Source organism: Leuciscus leuciscus (assembly GCF_965113295.1).
Source record: "Leuciscus leuciscus genome assembly, chromosome: 16".
NCBI lineage: Eukaryota > Metazoa > Chordata > Actinopteri > Cypriniformes > Leuciscidae > Leuciscus > Leuciscus leuciscus.
Genome location: NC_138740.1, coordinates 17,439,864 through 17,459,852, shown reverse-complemented (window position 1 = coordinate 17,459,852; position 19,989 = coordinate 17,439,864). Strand labels below are relative to the sequence as shown.

At 37.6% G+C, this 19,989-nt stretch overlaps 2 protein-coding genes across 2 annotated transcripts in view; one reads left to right on the top strand and one right to left on the bottom strand.

The window, feature by feature from the left end:
* Positions 1 to 474: 474 nt before the first annotated feature.
* The window catches only part of LOC309477583 (uncharacterized protein), a gene marked incomplete at its 5' end in the record, with an annotated part of 33,790 nt that continues 14,275 nt past the window's right edge, over positions 475 to 19,989 (bottom strand). Inside the window, one exon of the mRNA XM_082140858.1 lies at positions 475 to 1,639. The remainder of the gene's footprint in view (positions 1,640 to 19,989) is intronic.
* On the top strand, positions 17,654 to 18,664 carry or6at1 (odorant receptor, family 6, subfamily AT, member 1; the record flags this gene model as incomplete). The annotated part of the gene is made up of 1 exon (XM_082142010.1): positions 17,654 to 18,664. Exon 1 carries the CDS (start codon positions 17,714 to 17,716, stop codon positions 18,662 to 18,664), a length of 951 nt encoding a protein of 316 aa, XP_081998136.1. The 5' UTR covers positions 17,654 to 17,713.

Below are 19,989 nucleotides of genomic sequence, written 5' to 3'. Positions count from 1 at the left end.
TGGGAAACAGGACTGTAAAGTGCTACCGGTAACACTTTATTTTAAAGGTGATGTAGTTACTACACATTTGTACATCTACTTATAGTAATAACAGTAAATTATGCATAATTACAAGTAACTAACCCTAAACCAAACCGTAACTCTAGTAAGTATGTAGTTAATATTACACAGTACTTATCTGAGTAAGTACAATGTAAGTACGTCACTTTAAAATAAAGTGTGACCATTTATTAATTCAAAGGATCTACAGTTGTCAGGATACAGGCACGGACACAGAGGTAAGTGAATCCAAATACAGCTTTATTCAAGCAAACAAGAGTGCAAGGTGAGTATTCAATGAGTTCAGGTGCAGATACGGTGAAGATCACTCGGTGCGGGGCAGACAACAGGTGAGCATGTTCTCTTCAGGTTAGTTAATGTCAAGCAGTCAGTTCATTAATACTTGTCCTTTCTCTTACAGATGCAATCGATAGCAAGTAGTGATGTGACATTTGAACCGAGGCGTCGGAGCGTGTGTCGAGAAAAAATGGGCGTGCCAGATGAAGCCGCGATTCGAGGCTTGTGTTGTTAACGTGAAAATCACGTGACTGATGACAAACGAGGCCTCGGTTTGTGTGGATACGTCATCGGTTCGGTCTGAGTGTCGCTTCTGAATAAAAGGCGGCTCGAAACTCGCGCCACCTTGTGGGTGTTGTCAGCAGTAGTAGAAGCAGATGTAGTAGTGTTAAAGAGTCAGAGAGTTAAATAACTATCATTGTCATTGTCGTTATTGTGTCATATATGTGTTTGGGCTGTATATTATTACATTATCAGGTTAGAATAGTTATAGTATATTGTTATTATTAATTATAGTAGGCTTAGCTATATTATAGTCTTGTTATATTAATTAGATAAGATTATTTGGATTGCTCTGGATTTGTTTATTTGGATTGTCCTTTTGGATTTGTTTGCTTTTTGTGACTCTTCCTTTTTCCTGGTAATGGAGATAGCAAGAAAGAGGGAATCCTGCCCTGTCTGGGCTCAACAGAAGCATCAGTATCCTCATTTATACCAGCTGGCACTGGCATTTTTTAAATAAGTGTGTTACCCCAACACACTTGAAATAATTCTGTTTCTCAATAAAAATCGATTGTAATCCTTCCTTCCAGACTATTCTGTTGCAGTTTACTTTATTACACTCCCTCCAACATAAGCACTGCACTCAACACAGTGTCACTGTTGTTGTTCATACTGTCACTATCCAAACAATTAATGAATATTTAATTAACTGTGTGTGTGACTCTGCACAAGTAAATTCAGACAGAGAAAGATACATATTTTATATTATACACAGTAATGGACAAATGTCTGCTCATGTCTTTTTATTATTGCAAATGAAAGGTTACATACATCAACAGCGAGTACAAAATAAATAAATAAATAAATAAATAAATATTTTTATTTATACAAATATTTTTCTAAAATATATATACAGTTATTTCACACTGGTTCAGAATGAATGAATTTGTCTGCTATTTCTTTGCACAGTAGCTAGGTGTCACTAGTGAGCAATGCTGAATGAAGCTTCGAGTAATGAACCTTTGGCTGAAGCAATGGGCTGCGAGGTGTCAGTGGTTCAGGAAGCCTCATTTTGCCATCACTAATAGCAAGCAAGCTTGGAGGAAACACTGGAAGCTCGGGAGAACAACGGATCACAGGCAATAGGAAATCAAACAGGATTCCTGGAGACAGCAGAACAATGACACAGAGGTTAGTGTTTCACAGGTGAGTATACGTTACATCTTGGAAGCATCAGACGTTCAGGAGACAACGGATCATGGTCTGTTCCTGTTGGAGGCTTGACAAAGAACTGGGGCTATGGTGAGAGTTTTTATAGAGCTTGCTGATGAGGCTGCTGATTGTGAACATGTGCAGGTGATTATACTCAGGGAAGAGTAATTGCAGGTGCGCCAGAGAGGATTCTGGGGAATGTAGTGCAGAGACAGACGGTGAACGTGACAACAGTAGTGTTGCAGGCCCCGCCTCCGGAGACCCAGCAGACAAATTACTGAAAATACAGGAAAGGAAGAAGAGAGTCGGGAATCGCGTCTGTTCTCTGCCAGCTCCTCTGTATGATATTTATTGACAACAAATCAATCTCCAACATTCACCAGTTTCTTAAACCACAAAATAAACTCCTTTAATCTCTTTTCATTGTTTGTCTTTTTCTCATTTAACCTGTTTGAACATACAACAACCCTTTTTTCATACTTTCTCATGGGTCAACAGTCAAATCTATCAAGTTATTACTTTGATTATTCACCTAAGTGCATATTTTAAGTCTGTTTCAACTCTTAAAGCATTTGTGACATTTGTTTCACCGTTAGTTTGTCAAAAATCAACATTTCAAAGTATTAACAGCTATTCAGGCCGCCATTACCATTACACACTTCTGCATGAGCTGGTCACGTGACCATCAAGCGCGCCAAGCGCGAGTTCAGAGTGAGCTTTGCACACAACATATAACCCAATGGAACATTTTGATCTGAGACACTGAATAACATGTTAGACTCGAATATTGCATTCACAGAAGTATTTACAGCAGTTTTTACCACAGTATGTCCCACACAACACTTTTAGAAATCACATATGTAACTAAGTTATCAAATTCACACAACCAGCCCTCACCGTACATTGCAATTAAATGGATGTTACCCTATTTGATCAAGTTTTCCCCGAACATTTGTACTATATACCTGAAAATACAGGAAAGGAAGAAGAGAGTAGGGAATCGCGTCTGTTCTCTGCCAGTATGATATGAGCGGAGGCTGCAGAGATAGCCCGTAAGCGCGATCCCGTGTCAAAATAAAAGTCTCTGTTCTAAGTGTCCGTGCAAAATGTAAAAAAAAAAAAAAAAGTTCCTTCATTAATGTCCATATGAAAGGGTATAGAAGGGAAATATTATATATATATATATATATATATATATATATATATATATATATATATATATATATATATATATATATATATATATATTTCATACAACCATATTGTGTACTCATTTTTCATAGGTACCACAGTAGCAAGCTCATATATTTATCACATTGTTTCTGTTTTTCAGAGTCCTTTACGTCTCTCTTCAACGTAAGAAATTTTTTGGGGATCCGGGGGATTTGGAAGGGTGTACGAGGGAACACGGAATTTTGATGGCAAAAAGGTAAATATTACCAAACTGTACAAACATTTTGCAAAACCTATTTAAAACAATTTCACAGATGGTTTAATACCTAGTGCAAGGTCAGGTGCCTGAATACTGTTACTGTTATTGAAACATTTTTTGTTTGTTTTTTGCAGGTTGCCATCAAGCAAATCAGCAAGATTGACAACAATCGTTATCTTGAAGTTGTAAGTTGTTTAAAACCTGAATGTGTATTTAGTTGTTTAAGTGCTGATTACTGTAGTCAAAACACCTGTAGGAAGCATTAGCTGTAAATGTTTTAGACAAATAAGCCTAGAAGCACCAAATAAGGCTCTGTATCTACAGAGGTCAGAGAAAAGTACATAAAAAAAAATTAGATTTGTACCCAGCTAACCTTCTGTCTGCTACTTTTCTCTAGCCTGGGCATCTCGAACCTCTCGTAACAGAAGTGGCGCTGCTGCTAATGATGAGGCAAGAACCCAGAAGCCTCTACGTCAGGGCTATTCAAATACATTTGCAGGGGGGCCAAACTAGGAAATTCCAAAATTTGTGAGGGCCGGACGGACAAATTGATATCAGCTTAAGGAAATTAAAATATACTATGGTACATAATATATGAAATAAAAAAAGGTACATTATTCTTTTGGTTTCCTTTATTATTTCAACACATTCAACTTGTATTGATTAGCCCTACAACAAAGTGCAAAACTGCAAATACTGAGACATATACACAGCTTTCACCCTTAAAACAGTAAACATAAGTTATAGCTTATATAGGCCTATATATAAATCAAACAATCAAAATAAAGCTGTCATAAGTGCAAAACTGCAACTGCAGTTTCAAGTATCAAATCTTATTTGGGGAAATAACAACATTCAAATATCTCTGAAGTATATCTTTCAGACTGCAGTGAGTAGCCTACACATTTTAAAACTAGAAAAAAACATTTCAAGTGTACAGTAAGTACAAATCTGCTAACTATGAGCTGTAAACATACTCTTGATGAAAACTAACTAATAACAATAATATTTTTTTTCCTCATTTAGTTTACCAATGTTTTGTAGTAAAATGTCTCTTCACATTATATTCTTTGGCCACAGCCACTGATTCGTTGCACAGTAAACACACAGACAGGTCTATCAGTCCCTCGCTTGCCTGCCGTAGTTGGCACAGTAAATAAGTACTTCTCCGTCCACTCCATTCACTCTGAAACTTACGATTTTCTCTGTCAACTTTGCGGCTTGGCTTGAACAACGCCATGTTAGATGCATGCGAATCAGCGAGAATGAGTGTGTGTCACCATGGAGACGACCTGCTCCGCTCTAGAATCTTTGCCTGTAACGTTACTCTTGTCTGTGCGCTGCGGCATATTCGTAGATTTTTTTTTTTTTTAATCTGCCGCGGGCCCGAATAATTTTCAATCGGGCCAAATTTGCCCCCGGGCCGCTATTTGAATAGGCCTGCTCTACGTCATACAGCTATAATACGAGTGGTTTGAACACCCTCGAAAATTCACTCTCATCATGGAGTATCTCGAACTGTGCGAGAGCTTGCTGGACTTCATCATTCGTAACCCTGAACTGGATGAACCAATGGCACGGGTCATCATGAGACAGGCTGTGCTGGCAGTACAACACTGCATCGAACATGCCGTTTTTCATAATGACGTTCATGCGGAAAACTTCCTGATGAAGAAAAACACGTTAGAGCTCACGTCGGCACAAATTATATTCGACTCCGCCAGTCGGAGATCACCAAAATGAATGTTAAAGAGGTGTGTGAACTCGCAAGTATGATGTCAGGCACTGTAATTTGCTGAGATGATGAGATAGTCAGTAGATTGTGTTCATTCAATGGCTGTTTGTCTAAGTGGTGTACGCAAAATAATATAGAATTCAGACAATTGGAAAAGTTTTTTCAGACCTGACCTGTTGAAAAGAGATGGTATTCATCCCTCCTGGGATGGTGCTGCTCTTCTCTCTAGTAAAATGGCACCTAGTCTTAGAGCTCAAACATGACAATCTGGGGCTCAGGTCAGGAAGCAGACAGACTGGCTAAACCGACCGTCTGCTAGCTGTCTCACCTCACCAAGGTCAGATAAATCCCATCACATAGAGCCTCCTTCACCTAGATATCATCATATAGAGACTGTGTCTGTTCCCCGAATTAGGACATACAAAAAACTTCCAAACCCATCTAAGGGTAAAAATGTAATTGATGTTCAACAAGTAAAAAACAGACATAATACAAATGAGCAAATGATAAAGCTTGGGTTGCTGAATATTAGACCCCTTACTTCAAAAGCACTTATTGGTAATGATATGATTACAGACTATAATCTAGATGTGCTGTGTTTGACAGAAACCTGGCTAAAACCAAACGATTACATTACTTTAAATGAGACCACCCCGCAAGATTACTGTTATAAACATGAACCTCGTCTGAAAGGCAAAGGGGGAGGTGTTGCTGTAATTTATAGTAATATTTTTAGAATTACTAAGAAGTCTAGTTTCAAATATAATTCTTTTGAAGTGTTGGTGCTTAATATAGCAATATATAATGTAAATGATAACCGCTTGTTTGCTTCAAGATTCGATAATCACGTTTGAGATTTGTGCTGGCTACTGTATGCAGGCCACCAGGGCACCATACAGACTTTATCAAAGAATTTGCTGACTCTCTATCAGAGTTAGTACTGGTTGCAGATAAAGTCATTATTGTTGGTGATTTTAATATACATGTAGATAACAAAAAAGATGCATTGGGATTGGCATTTAAAGACATTCTTAACTCCATTGGAGTTAGACAACACGTGTCAGGACCTACTCATTGTCATAATCACACCCTAGATCTAATATTATCACACGGAATCAATGTTGATGCCGTTGAAATTCTGCAGCAGAGTGATGACATCTCAGATCATTATCTGGTCTCGTGTAAACTTCATTTAGCCAAGGCTGCAAAGCCGACTCCATGTTACAAATATGTTAGACCCATCACTTCTGCCACTAAAGATTGCTTTATTAATAATCTTCCTGATCAGTTTAATCATCTCAGCATCCCAGATAGCTTAGAAGATCTCGATATTGCGACAGAAACTTTTAACTCTCTCTTTTCCAGCACTTTAGACACAGTTGCTCCGTTGCGCTTAAAGAAGATTAAAGAAAATAGTCCAACGCCGTGGTACAACGAGCACACCCGGGCCCTTAAGAGAGCAGCCAGAAAAATGGAGCGCAACTGGAAGAAAACAAGACTAGAGGTATTTCGCATTTCATGGAAAGAGAGCTTGATTGCACACAGAGAGGCCTTAAAAGCTGCTATATCTGCTTATTTTTTCAACCCTTTTAGAAGAAAATAAACAAAACCCTAGGTATTATCTGAAACAGTGGCTAAACTAACGAAAAATAAAGCTTCAAGCCCAGAAGTTTCCAAGCAGCACAGCACTAATGACTTTATGAACTTCTTCACTTACAAGATTGATAATATCAGGGAGAAAATTATAACTATGCAACCGTCTACTACAGTATCGCATCAGGCAGTGCATTGTAGTCTCCTTGAGGAAAAATTTGATTCATTCATTACTATAGGAGAGGAATAATTCGTTAAACTCGTTAAATCATCTAAATCGACAACATGTATGTTAAACCCTATACCAACTAAGCTACTGAAAGAGATGCTTCCAGAGGTCATAGATCCTCTTCTTAATATCATTAATTCATCTTTGTCATTAGGATACTTACCAAAAACTTTTAAGCTGGCTATGATTAAACCGCTTGTTAAAAAAACGCAACTTGATCGTACAGAATTAGTAAATTACAGGCCGATCTCGAATCTACCTTTTCTGTCAAAGATACTAGAAAAGGCGGCATCCTCACAACTATGTTCCTTTTTTAGAAAGAAATGATATCTGTGAGGATTTTCAGTCAGGATTTAGACCGTACCATAGTACTGAGACTGCTCTCATTAGAGTTACAAATGATTTGCTCTTATCATCCGATCGTGGTTGTACTGTATCTCTCTATTAGTGTTACTCGATCTTAGTGCTGCATTTGATACTATTGACCACAACATTCTTTTAAATAGACTTGAACATTATGTTGGTATTAGTGGAATTGCATTAACATGGTTTAAATCATACTTATCTGACTGTTATCAGTTTGTAGCAGTAAATGAAGAGATGTCTCATCGATCACAAGTTCAGTATGGCGTACTACAAGGCTCAGTACTAGGACCGTTGCTTTTCACTCTGTACATGCTACCCTTTGGAGATATCATTAGGAAGCATGGAATTAGTTTTCACTGTTATGCCGATGATACTCAGCTCTATATTTCTTCACGCCCTGACGAAACTTACCAATTCACAAAATTAACGGAATGTATAGGTGATATAAAACATTGGATGACTAGTAATTTCCTATTACTTAATTCTGAAAAAACAGAGATTCTAATTATTGGACAAAAAACGTCCTCACGTAATAATCTAGAATACTGTCTATCACTTGATTGCTGCCCTGTCAAGTCTTCGTCGTCGGTTAGGAACCTGGGTGTGCTCTTTGATACAAATCTTTCATTTGAAAGTCACATGTCTAGTATCTGTAAAACCGCATTTTTCCATCTTAAAAATATATCTAAATTACGTCATATGCTCTCATTGACAAATGCAGAACAATTAGTCCATGCATTCATGACATTAAGGCTAGATTATTGTAATGCTATTATGGGTGGTTGCCCTGCACTCTTAATAAACAAATTACAGCTGGTCCAAAACGCAGCAGCTCGAGTTCTTACCAGAACCGGGAAGTATGACCATATTAGCCCAGTTCTGTCAACACTGCACTGGCTCCCTATTAAACATTGTATACATTTTAAAATATTGCTGATTACTTACAAAGCACTAAATGGTTTAGCTCCGCAGTACTTGAGCGAGCTCTTAACGCATTATAGTCCTTCACGTCTATTGCGATCTCAAAATTCCGGCCAGTTGATAATACCTAGAATATCAAAATCGACTGCTGGCGACTAACATTGTCCGGGAAGCAGACACACTCTGTCAGCTCAAAGCTAGACTAAAAACACATCTCTTTGACCTAGCATACACATATCACATTATAGACTTTTATAATTCAATGTTAGGCTGCATAGATTAGGTCAGCCGGAACCGGGAACACTTCCCATAAATCCTGATGTACTCGTTACATCATAAGAAGAATGGCGTCTACGCTAATATTAGTCTCTCTATTTATCCCGAGGTTTACCGCAGTCCGCCGGATCCAGGTCCTGAAATGTCAACTAGGCTCTTCCCTGTGAAGGCCTCCCTCCCCTCCCTTACCTATCTACAGATAAAGCGTTGTTGGGATAATTCCGGTTCGCGTGGCTATGTGGAAGCGATAAAAATTCTGTATTACAAATTTTAAGGCCAGACAAGTAGTATGTTGAGGGTTGATTTGTAGAGAAGGACTACACGCCTGCGCACATATATTCAAACACGCATACCTATAGACTGAACTCGTAATCCGCATGTGCACGCCATCTGCGTTCTCACTGGTTCACGTTTTTGAAGTTTGCGCAGAAAGAACTTATGAGTTTTCTGTTAAAACGGTGTTGTGTTAGCAGCCCCTAAGTTAATAACTAATGATTGTTGCGACGGAAGTGAATCAATTAAACTAACTTTAGCTGGACAATAACTTTGTTCTAGAGCTGCTATAAAGCCAAAACACTTTACTTTAATTTCCTATTATCAATGTAAAGCTGATTTGGAACAATCTACATTGTTAAAAGCGCTATATAAATGAAGATGACTTGACTTGACTTGGCTCAAGCTGATAGACTTTGGCTGCGGTCAGCTACTTAGTAGTGACGGCTACGAGAGCAGAATATTCCTTGGTGAGCATTTTGGCAGTGTGGAAACCTGAATGTAGTGACTTACTGATTATTTGACACTTGCGCGAATGTCTTTTTTACAGGATTAATGTCTTACTGGCCACCTAGGGTCTTCACAGATACGAGATTCCACGCCGTCCCAACAAATATCTGTGCTCTAGGAGTGTTGTTATATGAGATGGTGAACGCATGTTCTCCTTTTGGTAATAGAATGGAAATCACACAAGCCAAAGTTACATTTAGGAACTCCAACTTATCCAAAGGTGAGTGAATAATATTGATATCTTTGATAAATGCACAACATAAAGCAAAGGCTCTATACAGAAACAGTTAAAGGTGAAGTTCTGTATGTAAGATTTTATTTTTTTTGGTATCCAGTCTAATGAAATCGCTTGGTCAAATTGTATGGATTTGGAATGTATTGGTCTGAATCTTATTCTATCACCACAAAGGTCCTTTGTATTAATTGTAATTTACCGTCCTTACTCTTCAAATAGTATAGGTTTTATGATTTTCTTTTACTTTTTTGCATTCGGTTTTAAAATTAGTTATACAGAAGTTTGTCTAGCTAATTCAGACTATTATGCCACAGTCATTTTGCAAATAGGTTGCTTGTCCCCTTATGACATCGGAGGTGTTATTCGCTTGTTGGAAATATCAACATTTTTGAATTTTTGCAATGCAATAAGACCCCCCTCTCGATCTGTTATGCTCTTGAGATGGCATTTTGCTGGAGCTGTCAAGGTAGCCTATCATGCCAGTGACATCACGGACCGTTGAAGCTTCAGATGGCTGTGCCCTAGTAACAAAACAACAAACTAACATCACTGTTTCCCCCCCCCATTGTAACTACTTCAGCAGTTTTAAGTGTCCTACTACAAATAACAATAACACATCTGTTAATCACCTTTACTTTCTATTTCGTTTCAGTTCCCCTTTAAAATCTCAATCTACATGCTGCAAACTTCAGTGCAATACAATTCACTTCACTACAATAAATGAGACAAGAGCCTGTGGAGAAAAATTATAACAAATACAATTTGGTGCATGACACCCTCACTGGTTATGTATGTTAAAGTATGTTATGTATGATTTTGATCAATCTTGAAGCTTATTGGAAGAGTTACCCAAAAACAAATTCTATCATCATATATTGTTGACAGCTTGTTTTAGTGAAATTTAAAACAGACAATTGAACAGTGGTTGCTTATATCAACCAGCAGGGAGGCACATGTTCCTTCAATTGCATCAGTAACAAAATAGCTGATTGTGTGGTGCGACACAAGGCTTTCATCCATCGTGTATTTTTCTTCTTGCTCTGATTCACTATGGTAAGCCTATTATAAGTGTGTAGACCAGTCGGAATGGTTTTCACGTGAAATTCGCGTCACTCTCCCGTTCGTATCTCATCCTATCCATAAAATTAGAGAAAAATTGCTATTAACGTCTTTAATGATCTTAAAATGAAATAAAACCACTTCTCATAAAGAAACAAGAACATGGCCTTTTCAATTGCATTTTTTTTAATAACACCTTGAATACAGCATTTTTCATTCTTTTAAGCAGACATATTTATTTGTATAAATTAAATCATAATTCAAAATATCGACCCCCATTCACTGCCATTATAAAGCTTGGAAGAACCAGGACATTTTTTAATATAACTTGTATATAACAACTTGTATTCGTCTGAAAGAAGAAAGTCATATGTGCCTAGGATGGCTTGAGGGTGTATAAATTTCATTTTTCAACCTTTAAAATGATTCAGTTGAGAACATTGAGTGATTTTTCTCCTTTTCTTTTGTTGTTTGATTAACAATAATGACGGACAGCAGCAGGTTTATTAGACTGCTGTCACTTTAAGGCTGAATGCGCAGATCCAATACACTGATAGACATCCAATTTTTCAGGTATATCCATATGTCTGCTCTTCTCTTTCTCCTAGACATTTACATTTTTTAACATTTTATGAGACATGCAGAAAGTGTATGCCAACTAATTTCCCGCCGGGTAGATAAGCATGTTACAATTCAAATGTACGCATCTACCACGCAGGACATCAGTTCCAACTGGAACTCTTCCCAAATCGTCCGTCCCTAACATTTTCTTTTTGTTTTTATCTGTTGAAGAAAATGTCCGTAGATTTTCATCATAGTTTTTGTCATTCAAAACTGTTATTTATTTAGTTATCGTTTCATTTCCATCAGTAAAAATTATTTGTCAGCAAATTATTTGTCACAGAAATTGAAACCGCCTGTTTGTATTTGCGTCTTGAAGCGCAATCAATCTAATGGCATGGCGGGACGTCATCTAGTAGCGTGTGATGTCACGACCAGGAATCTATAAAGCGCACCCAGACCAATGTCAGCTGTTCCTTCAAAGAGCGTTTTGTGTTCATACTGTCTGTCTATGGTAATGTTTGTCCCGTAGGAAAGCATACTGGAAAATTTGTGAAATGATGAGCAAACAGCGTTTTAAATGTGTGTTCCTCCCTGCCCTTGCTACATTACGGATGGGGATGGAGGATGACACGTGATTTATGCGTCGTTTGTTTGGGGGCGGAGCATGCATGGCATGTTTTTTTTTTTCAGAAGGCCGCCCAGGCACACGGCCCTCGCAGTTCGGCTACCGGCGACTTAGATTGCAGGGATTGCAGGTGGATCTAGTGGAGGGGTTGAAGACGGGCTCTACCTTTTCTCTGCTTTCACCCACTAGATGCAGCACCTACTCTCGGGGGTCGGAAGCACGCTCAGAGGTTTCTTCCACCCTAAATGTGAAGGTCCGGTGCTGCAGCTGTCCAGCTCCGAGCTGTCCATCTGGCCATTGTACTGGAAGGCATGTCGACGGCTCCCTTTGAGGCCACTGAAACCATCACAGAGACATTTTTAACTTTGAAAACTGTTTTTCTTCTGGCACATTTCGTCTCTAAAGAGAGTAGGAGACCTTCAGGCACTGTCGGTTTAGAGTTTGCACCTGGCATGGTGAAAGTGTTTCTACACCCTATAACAAGGTCCCTACTAATGTGGCGCGATCCATAGTGTTGCAGGCCTTTTGCCCTCCTCTCTTTCGGACGTTGAACCAGGAGAAGCTACATTTGCTATGCCCTGTCAGGGCGTTGGATGCTTATGTCCACAGAGCTTCCCTGTGGCAAAAGTCTGATCAATTGTTTGTGTGCTTCGGGTCACCAAGCAAAGCATGAGCAAGTGGATAGTCAAGGCTATCTCTCTTGCATATGAGGCTTGAGGACAGCCTTCACCAGGGCCGTAGCTAGAGGATTCGGGGCCCCCTGAAAAAATATTGATGTGGGCCCCCTCCACCAATATCATACTGTATACTGTAAATAGATGAGCATGGAGGCCCAAATATAACAGAAGATGGTGATGTTGTTGTAAAACCTTTATTTTAAAAGTTAAATGTTTATAGCAATAGCTATAAACTCTTTTTGCATAGCATTAGTTACAAACTTGTTTTGTACTATGTTTAATTGCAATGTCCATGTCAAATAAATGAATAAATAAAAATAAAAAAATATATAAAATTACAACTAATAAAAACTAACAAAAAGCAAGAAATTGTTGAATAATAATAAAACCAATTTAAAAAAAGTAACAGCAAAATAATGTTTTTTTCCCTCATCAGTCTGTTATAATTCATAAATCAAAAAGCAGTCAAATTTAAAAAATAAAATAATTTATTGTCTTACTGTTTAATAAAGATAATATGGAACTGGTAATATTATTAAATAAATCTAATAAATGTATTCATCCAAGTGCAGTGTGTTGTATTCGTGTTTTCTTATACTTCATCAGCCGGCAGGTCAGGTGCATAATGCAAAGTGTCGTGACTCGTGTATTTTTTTTAACTCTATGTACAATATTGTAAAAAGAGAAATTTTGACCACGTAATCATTCGGTCGATTGTGGTGCGCAGCGATAATGATAATGCTCCTAGGTTGTGCTCTGCAAGATTCACACCAGACAGGCACTTGTCAGTATGGCAGAGTGGGTATTAACCTGCCCATAGTGACATGATAGGGAACGTCTCAGGTTATGACTGTAACCATGGTCCCCTTAAAAGGGAACAAGATGCTGCGTTGCCCTGCCATACTTCCTGCATGCCTGTGATCGACTTGTTCGGCCAATCAGGCCATGGGTTAGGTATCTTGTATTGAATACGGAAACGAATTCACGCAGAGGCGTTCCCATAGCATCGTAACTTTTGACGCAGCGTCTCGTTCCCCTTTCAGGGGACGTTTTCCACATTCAGAATGATAAGAAATGTTAACTGAACACCACATCAGCATATTAATGATTTCTGAAGGATGGCTGTTGAAAATTCAGTTTTGCCATTACAAGAAAAATATATAAAACAGAAAACATTTACTTTATTACTGTTTACAATATTTTTGATTAAATAAATGCAGCCTTGGTAAAGATAAGAGATAAAAAACATTAAATAATCTTAATGAGCCCAAACCTTTGAACGGTAGTCATATGACATTTCAGGAATTCACTTTTCTCATGAAGAATATGAATGTAATAGTTACACAGGTATGCTAGCTATGCTTTCAAGCTTTAATTCTAATTTAAAGGGGACATATCATGCTTTTAAATCGTTCCTTTTTACATATAAATCATACATTTGTGATCTATATAAAGCGGAACTGCAATGCTTGGGTCTGAATTCCTTATGATTATAGCTCCACTGGCCCCTTTTCTACCCCTTTTCTGATGTGCGTCTGAGAGCAACTCGTTTTGGTGCGGTCTCTTTAAATGCAAATGAGACACTTCATACCCCGCCCCCTCTCCAGGTTGCAGAGGCGACACTCGGTTCAACTCCACCCCGTTCGGCCATTTTTGTAGTTTGATAGCAGAGATAAGATTATCTAGTGGCACAGAAACGTTTTATTCACACGTTATTAACAAAATGTCAACAACGGAAGACTTGTCCATCCAGCCTTACATGTTCGAGCCAGAGTTGGACACGGAGCGAGATGAAAATGAAGATGACGAACCTGCAGAACAACGTCTTCATATGGATGTATCGCAATGGTGTGTTACTGTATTTACATTAACTTCTCTATCCATGCCCACTACTACAATACTGCCTGTTTTACACTTTCGCCTGGCTCCGAAGAGAGAGAGTACGCGCGCGCGACCGGGTCTTTCTCTCTGCTCGTTCTTTCAGCTAAACAGCTAAACTGTCACAAGCGCGGCAGTTCATCTACATTACTCACCGATCAAATAAGGCTTTGGCGGGACAAAAAAAAAATCGCTTAGGCGGGCATTAACGTCGAGGGCATACAATATCGATTGTTCATAAAACTTAGAACCGGTTCTCAATTCCCATCCCTAGTCATGACACTCAACAACAGTAATTCTGCTACAGACGTGTACTTAAAAAAAACAAAGAAAAAAACAAACAAAGGTACTGCTAAACCATGACCACCGTGTGTTTTAAGAAGTATTTAACTTTTTTAACGTTATTTACAGTTTACCGAAGTGCTCTGTTCGTCGTCTCCAAAGATAGAAGGAATTGACCCCTCAATCAGACGAAGTCTATCGGCAAATCCTTCTTTATACTGGCGGAGGTTGCTGAAGTAGTTGTCCTCGAAGTGCTTCGCGCACACAAAAATGACTTTACCCACAGATGTGGGTACATTTCCGTGAAAAATAAAACTCAACCAGGCACTTCGAAGAGGTTCTGATGCTGGGAGACGGTGTAATGAAGCGTGTGGGTTACTACTAGAGTTCTCAACGGGTCGGGTCGGCCCGACAAACCCGGCAGGACCCGCGGGTTCGGGCCGGGTTCGGGTCGAAAATATAAGCAAATGACTCGGGTCGGGTCGGACCTCGGGCTTAATCTTTTCCGCTCAGTAAAAAACAAAAACATTTATTAATCATCGCTGCTGTTCACCGTAAAGAAAGTCTGTCTGCTGCGTGCAACGTGCATCGTGGAGAGGGGTGGGGGCAGACGCCGCTGCGTGCCGTGCACGCCTTTAGCCTGGAGAAGAGGATGGAGTTGGTGAAAAGTAAACTTGCCGCAGGTGAATTCACCGTCGCTACTACAGCCTATTTATATATTTAAAGTTTATTGTTTCAGTTGTTTGTATTGTTAAAAGGCGTGAACATTAAAGGTTGATTTGAATTCGCGTCTGCTGGTCATGATAATTACGTGTATGAGAAAAAAAAATTCTGACGCGGCGTCGGGCCGGGTTTGGGCAGATAATTCATGTTGATGTGTCGGGTTACATCGGGTCCGGGCTTTAAAAGCCACGGGCCGGGTCGGGTTGGGTTGTAATTTTCAGGCCCGTTGAGAACTCTAGTTTCTACATCCGACAACCGAACATTTTGACTTATCCTCTCGTAACTTTTGCATCCTTGAGCTCGGACTACAAAATCGCAGCGAGAAATCAAAATGGCGGATTGATCGAAGTGTTGGGCCGGGAGTAGGTGTCCTTATTTGGCAGTTCCGCTGCAAATACTGTGACGTAATTGTTCAAAAAACGTCATAGAGAATAGAAAAATCCAACGAAGCACCTGAAGAGAATAATTTCAACTTTTATGTACTTCTAAACACTCCAAATATACAACAAAATGCATTTAAGGGCTAAAAAAGTGGATTTAGCATATGTCCCCTTTAAATGCTATAGACTATAAGAGTTTCCTCATCACCAAGACTGCACTTTCTGGTGATTTGCCTGGTAAGCAGGAATCTGGCCTTGCAGTTTTGACTTGACTGCGGTTCCACAGTTCTTGCTGACTCAGGAGGAGCTTTGATTCAAGTAATCAAGAGTGCTCATGCGTGTAATGGCAGTATAGTTTGGAGGAAGGTCAGATAGAGGATCCTTCTCAAATAGGCAGTCAAACTGACAGGTGTATTTACAATATGCCACTCAAAAGGCCAAACCTAGGGTGAAGTATAAATCTCTGCTCATGTCTATTGTTCCACAGCACTTTCTTTCAAGTTCAGCAGATAAGCACATAAGATTCACCTCCTTTTTCTTTAAAACATTCGACTTGCCATTCTCCAAATTTTGTGGTAAGTGCTGCCAAATCAACTAAATTTAAATGGCAGTGGACAGATTTATATTAAAAATATTCTAAAGCCTGCATACATTAATTTAGTGAACTGAATATACTGAATGTATATAATAGTGTAACTTTCCTTCTTCAACACAAGATGGCATCATAGGCCATTATTATTTACATCTACCACACTAAAAATAAAAGGACTAGATCAATATATAAATTAGGCCTGAAATTAAATGGGAATATATACAGTACACACACACACACACACACACACACACACACACACACACACACACACACACACACACACACACACACACACACACACACACACACACACACACACACACACACACACACACACACATATGTACTGTAACCTTATAATATATATCATTAGTGCTGTAACCTTATAATATATATCCTTAGTGCTTGTCCGGTATCCTAAAAGCTGCACAACTGCATCAATTGCACATTGTAATTTTAAGTACAATTTTGTTGTTTCAAGTATTTTTTTTTCTTTAAAAGAAGGAAAATAAGACTCCTCAAAGAGCTTTATAGATACTGTAACAGGGAATACCTTAACCACCACCATATTATACGGTCTATTCAATATATATATTCATTTAGCCATTAATTGTAATAATCCATAAATAACTGGCTTAAAACTATTTTTTGGGGGTGAAAATACTTACTTGCCTAAGACTTTTGCACAGTACTGTATATATGTGTGTGTGTGTGTGTGTGTGTGTGTGTGTGTGTGTGTGTGTGTGTGTGTGTGTGTGTGTTATATATGTTTCTTTTATATTATTTACATATATCTTTAAAACATTTTCAGCTTATAATAATGATGATAGTAATAATATGTTTACATTTTACACAACAAAACAAAACTATAATTTGCTCCTCTTAATGATGCACCACGAGAGTTGTTGCCAAGGATATAAAATACACAACATCATTATGCATTAAATGGAAATTGGTAAAAAAAACAAAAAAAACAACCTGTGTGTTTTTCCTCTTTGAAAATTACCGCATTTAAAGCCCTTCTGTGTTTAATGTTTGTCACATAGGAAGATGCCAGAGTGACAACACTGACTATCAACTGTTAGAGACTCTCTATAGTACTCTAAAGTGTATAGTACTTTCTACATTTCACTTAATATTTTGGTTGGTTCAATTTCTCTACACATCCAGAAATTGTATTTTTTGATATATCATTTCTTTTTTAATGCAGTAAAAAAAAATCAGAACGTTGAAGGCACAATGTTATTTATTAATAGCAATATATAATAAAATATAAAATATATATAAATAAAAAAATATTTAATATAGTATATTATACGATGATTTATTCATAGAACTAGTAAACAGTGTATTGTAAAAGGATTCTCTATAATTCTTTTTATGTGAGTGCATATACTTTAAAGACTACATCATCTTCAAGATATAGCATAAAACTGTATGTAGGCTACTTTAGATAATGAGGAATCCCCAACATACAGCATAAGTTGCATATTGTAAGAGTTTTTTGTTTTGTTTTGTTTTACTGTTATTTTCTACATATACAGTATTTCCTTGACCAGGTCAGGATCTGCATGCTTGCATATCACCACAATGAACACCAGCGGGCCTGTGGAATATTTCATCCTTGATGGACTGAGGGACAGAAACGTGCTGCCCATTTTCTTCACTGTCTATGTTTCTGTTCTGTGTGGAAACAGCATGATCATTTACCTTGTTAGAACCGACCCCAAGCTCAACACTCCTATGTATTTTTTCCTTCATAATTTGTCCTTTTCTGATATTGTGTTCACGTCAGTGACCATTCCCAAAATGCTGTCGGTGTTCCTGACTGAGGTCAAGACCATTTCTAAAACAGGATGCTTTTTACAGATGTACTTTTTTCTCTCATTTGGAGTGACAGGGCGCGCTTTGCTGACTGTGATGGCATTTGACCGGTATGTAGCAATCTGTAACCCCCTGCGGTACACGACTATTATGACCAGGCGGCTCTGTATTCTATTGATATTTGCTGCTTGGGGTTTTGGGTCCGTTATGGTGCTGCCCTCATTTATTTGGGCGACTTTGCTGCCTTACTGCAGGCCTAATATTGTTAGGCACATGTTCTGCGATCACTCCTCAGTAGTGAGCCTTGCCTGTGTAGACACCACCAGGAATGGCATATTGTCCTTAACAAATGCACTCATTGCACTTCTCAGTACATTTCTTTTCATCTTAATTTCGTATGTCTTTATTGGCAAAGCTATGAGAAAAATGAGCAAGTCACAGCAGCTCAAAGTTGCGGGCACTTGTGTGTCCCACCTGACAGTGGTGTGCATCTCGTATGTTTCAGCTGCCTTTGTGTATATCTCATATCGAGTAGCTAAATTTGACCCAGATGTTCGTATAATCATCGCTGTGCTGTACTCTGTGCTCACACCCCTGCTGAACCCCATCATTTACAGCTTGAGGAATAAAGAACTGCAAAATGCAATGAAGAGAGCATTTTGTAGATGCACTGTTGCTTCTAAAACCTCCAGAAAAACAGTTCCTTCTGTTGCTTAGAATCTGCATTCATTCTGCTGTTCATTGTGAAAACAATTCAATTGAATCTGTTAAAAAGTATGAATATGTGTGGAACAAGCTAGATTCAAGTTACAATGTATGAGACTGAAGACTGTATTTATTGTTGATAAATATATAAACCTGGTTATTGTGCATTTAAAACTTGATTATTATTACAGAAATCTCATTCTTGTTTCATTTATGTATATCACATAAATTATTAAGTTTCTTAGTTTGTTTGCATTAAATCTATTGTAATCCACATGGATGAAATGCAAATAAAATACATAGGCTTCATCTTAAATTTAGGCTTAAATTCTTTTGTTGTTAAATTAAAAATGACAAATAAAAAATATCACATAAATGATTAAGTTTCTTAGTTTGTTTGCATTAAATCTATTGTAATCCACATGGATGAAATGCAAATAAAATACATAGGCTTCATCTTAAATTTAGGCTTAAATTCTTTTGTTGTTAAATTAAAAATGACAAATAAAAAATTATATAGACTGAATAATGCTTTTGAATTAATTCTAATTAGGCAGATAATATACTATACGTTATTTTTCCATAAATATTTGGTATCCGGTATTTTTTTACATTTCTTTCACTCCATTGTATTTTCAGTAGTGCGAGAAATCAACAGACCTATTTATAGTGATATTATAAATTGTTTGATTGCTTTTGTTTCCATTTAGGATATTATATTTTTATCCATTACTCCAATCATAAAAATCGTCAAAGTGATTTCAGATTATAAATAATGTCTAATATGTTTTAGGATTGTTAAAACTGTATGCTTCATTTGGAATTTTGCTACAATAATTACATAAAAAGCAACTGTCTTGTAATGTTTATGTCATGAGGAAATGTTACATTTAAAAATATACCATTTAATAGAATCGAAGTTCCATTTTTATTTCAAATAATCTTTGAATATCACTGAGATGGTTTTAACTGTGGACAGTGACAAGAACAAGAATGTTATAAGTGAGTCGATAGCTAAACAACGAACAACACTGTAGTTGAAACAACAGTTTTTTACAGAAATTTTGAACCAAATTTTGGATTGCAAGAGGACATTAAGGTTATAATTAAAAAAATTATTTTTTATTTGTTAATATTTTCTATTGTCACAAATGGCTGCAGCAAGGATTATTAGATGCATGATCTATGAGGTTAGAATTGTTGCATTATTCCAAATAAATAGATTCACACATTTTTTTTATAGTTTTCAAAATAACGAATAAAATTCACAAATAAATAAAATGAGATTTTCAAAAAAAAAAAAAAACCATTCAAATGTGTTTTATGTCACAAACACA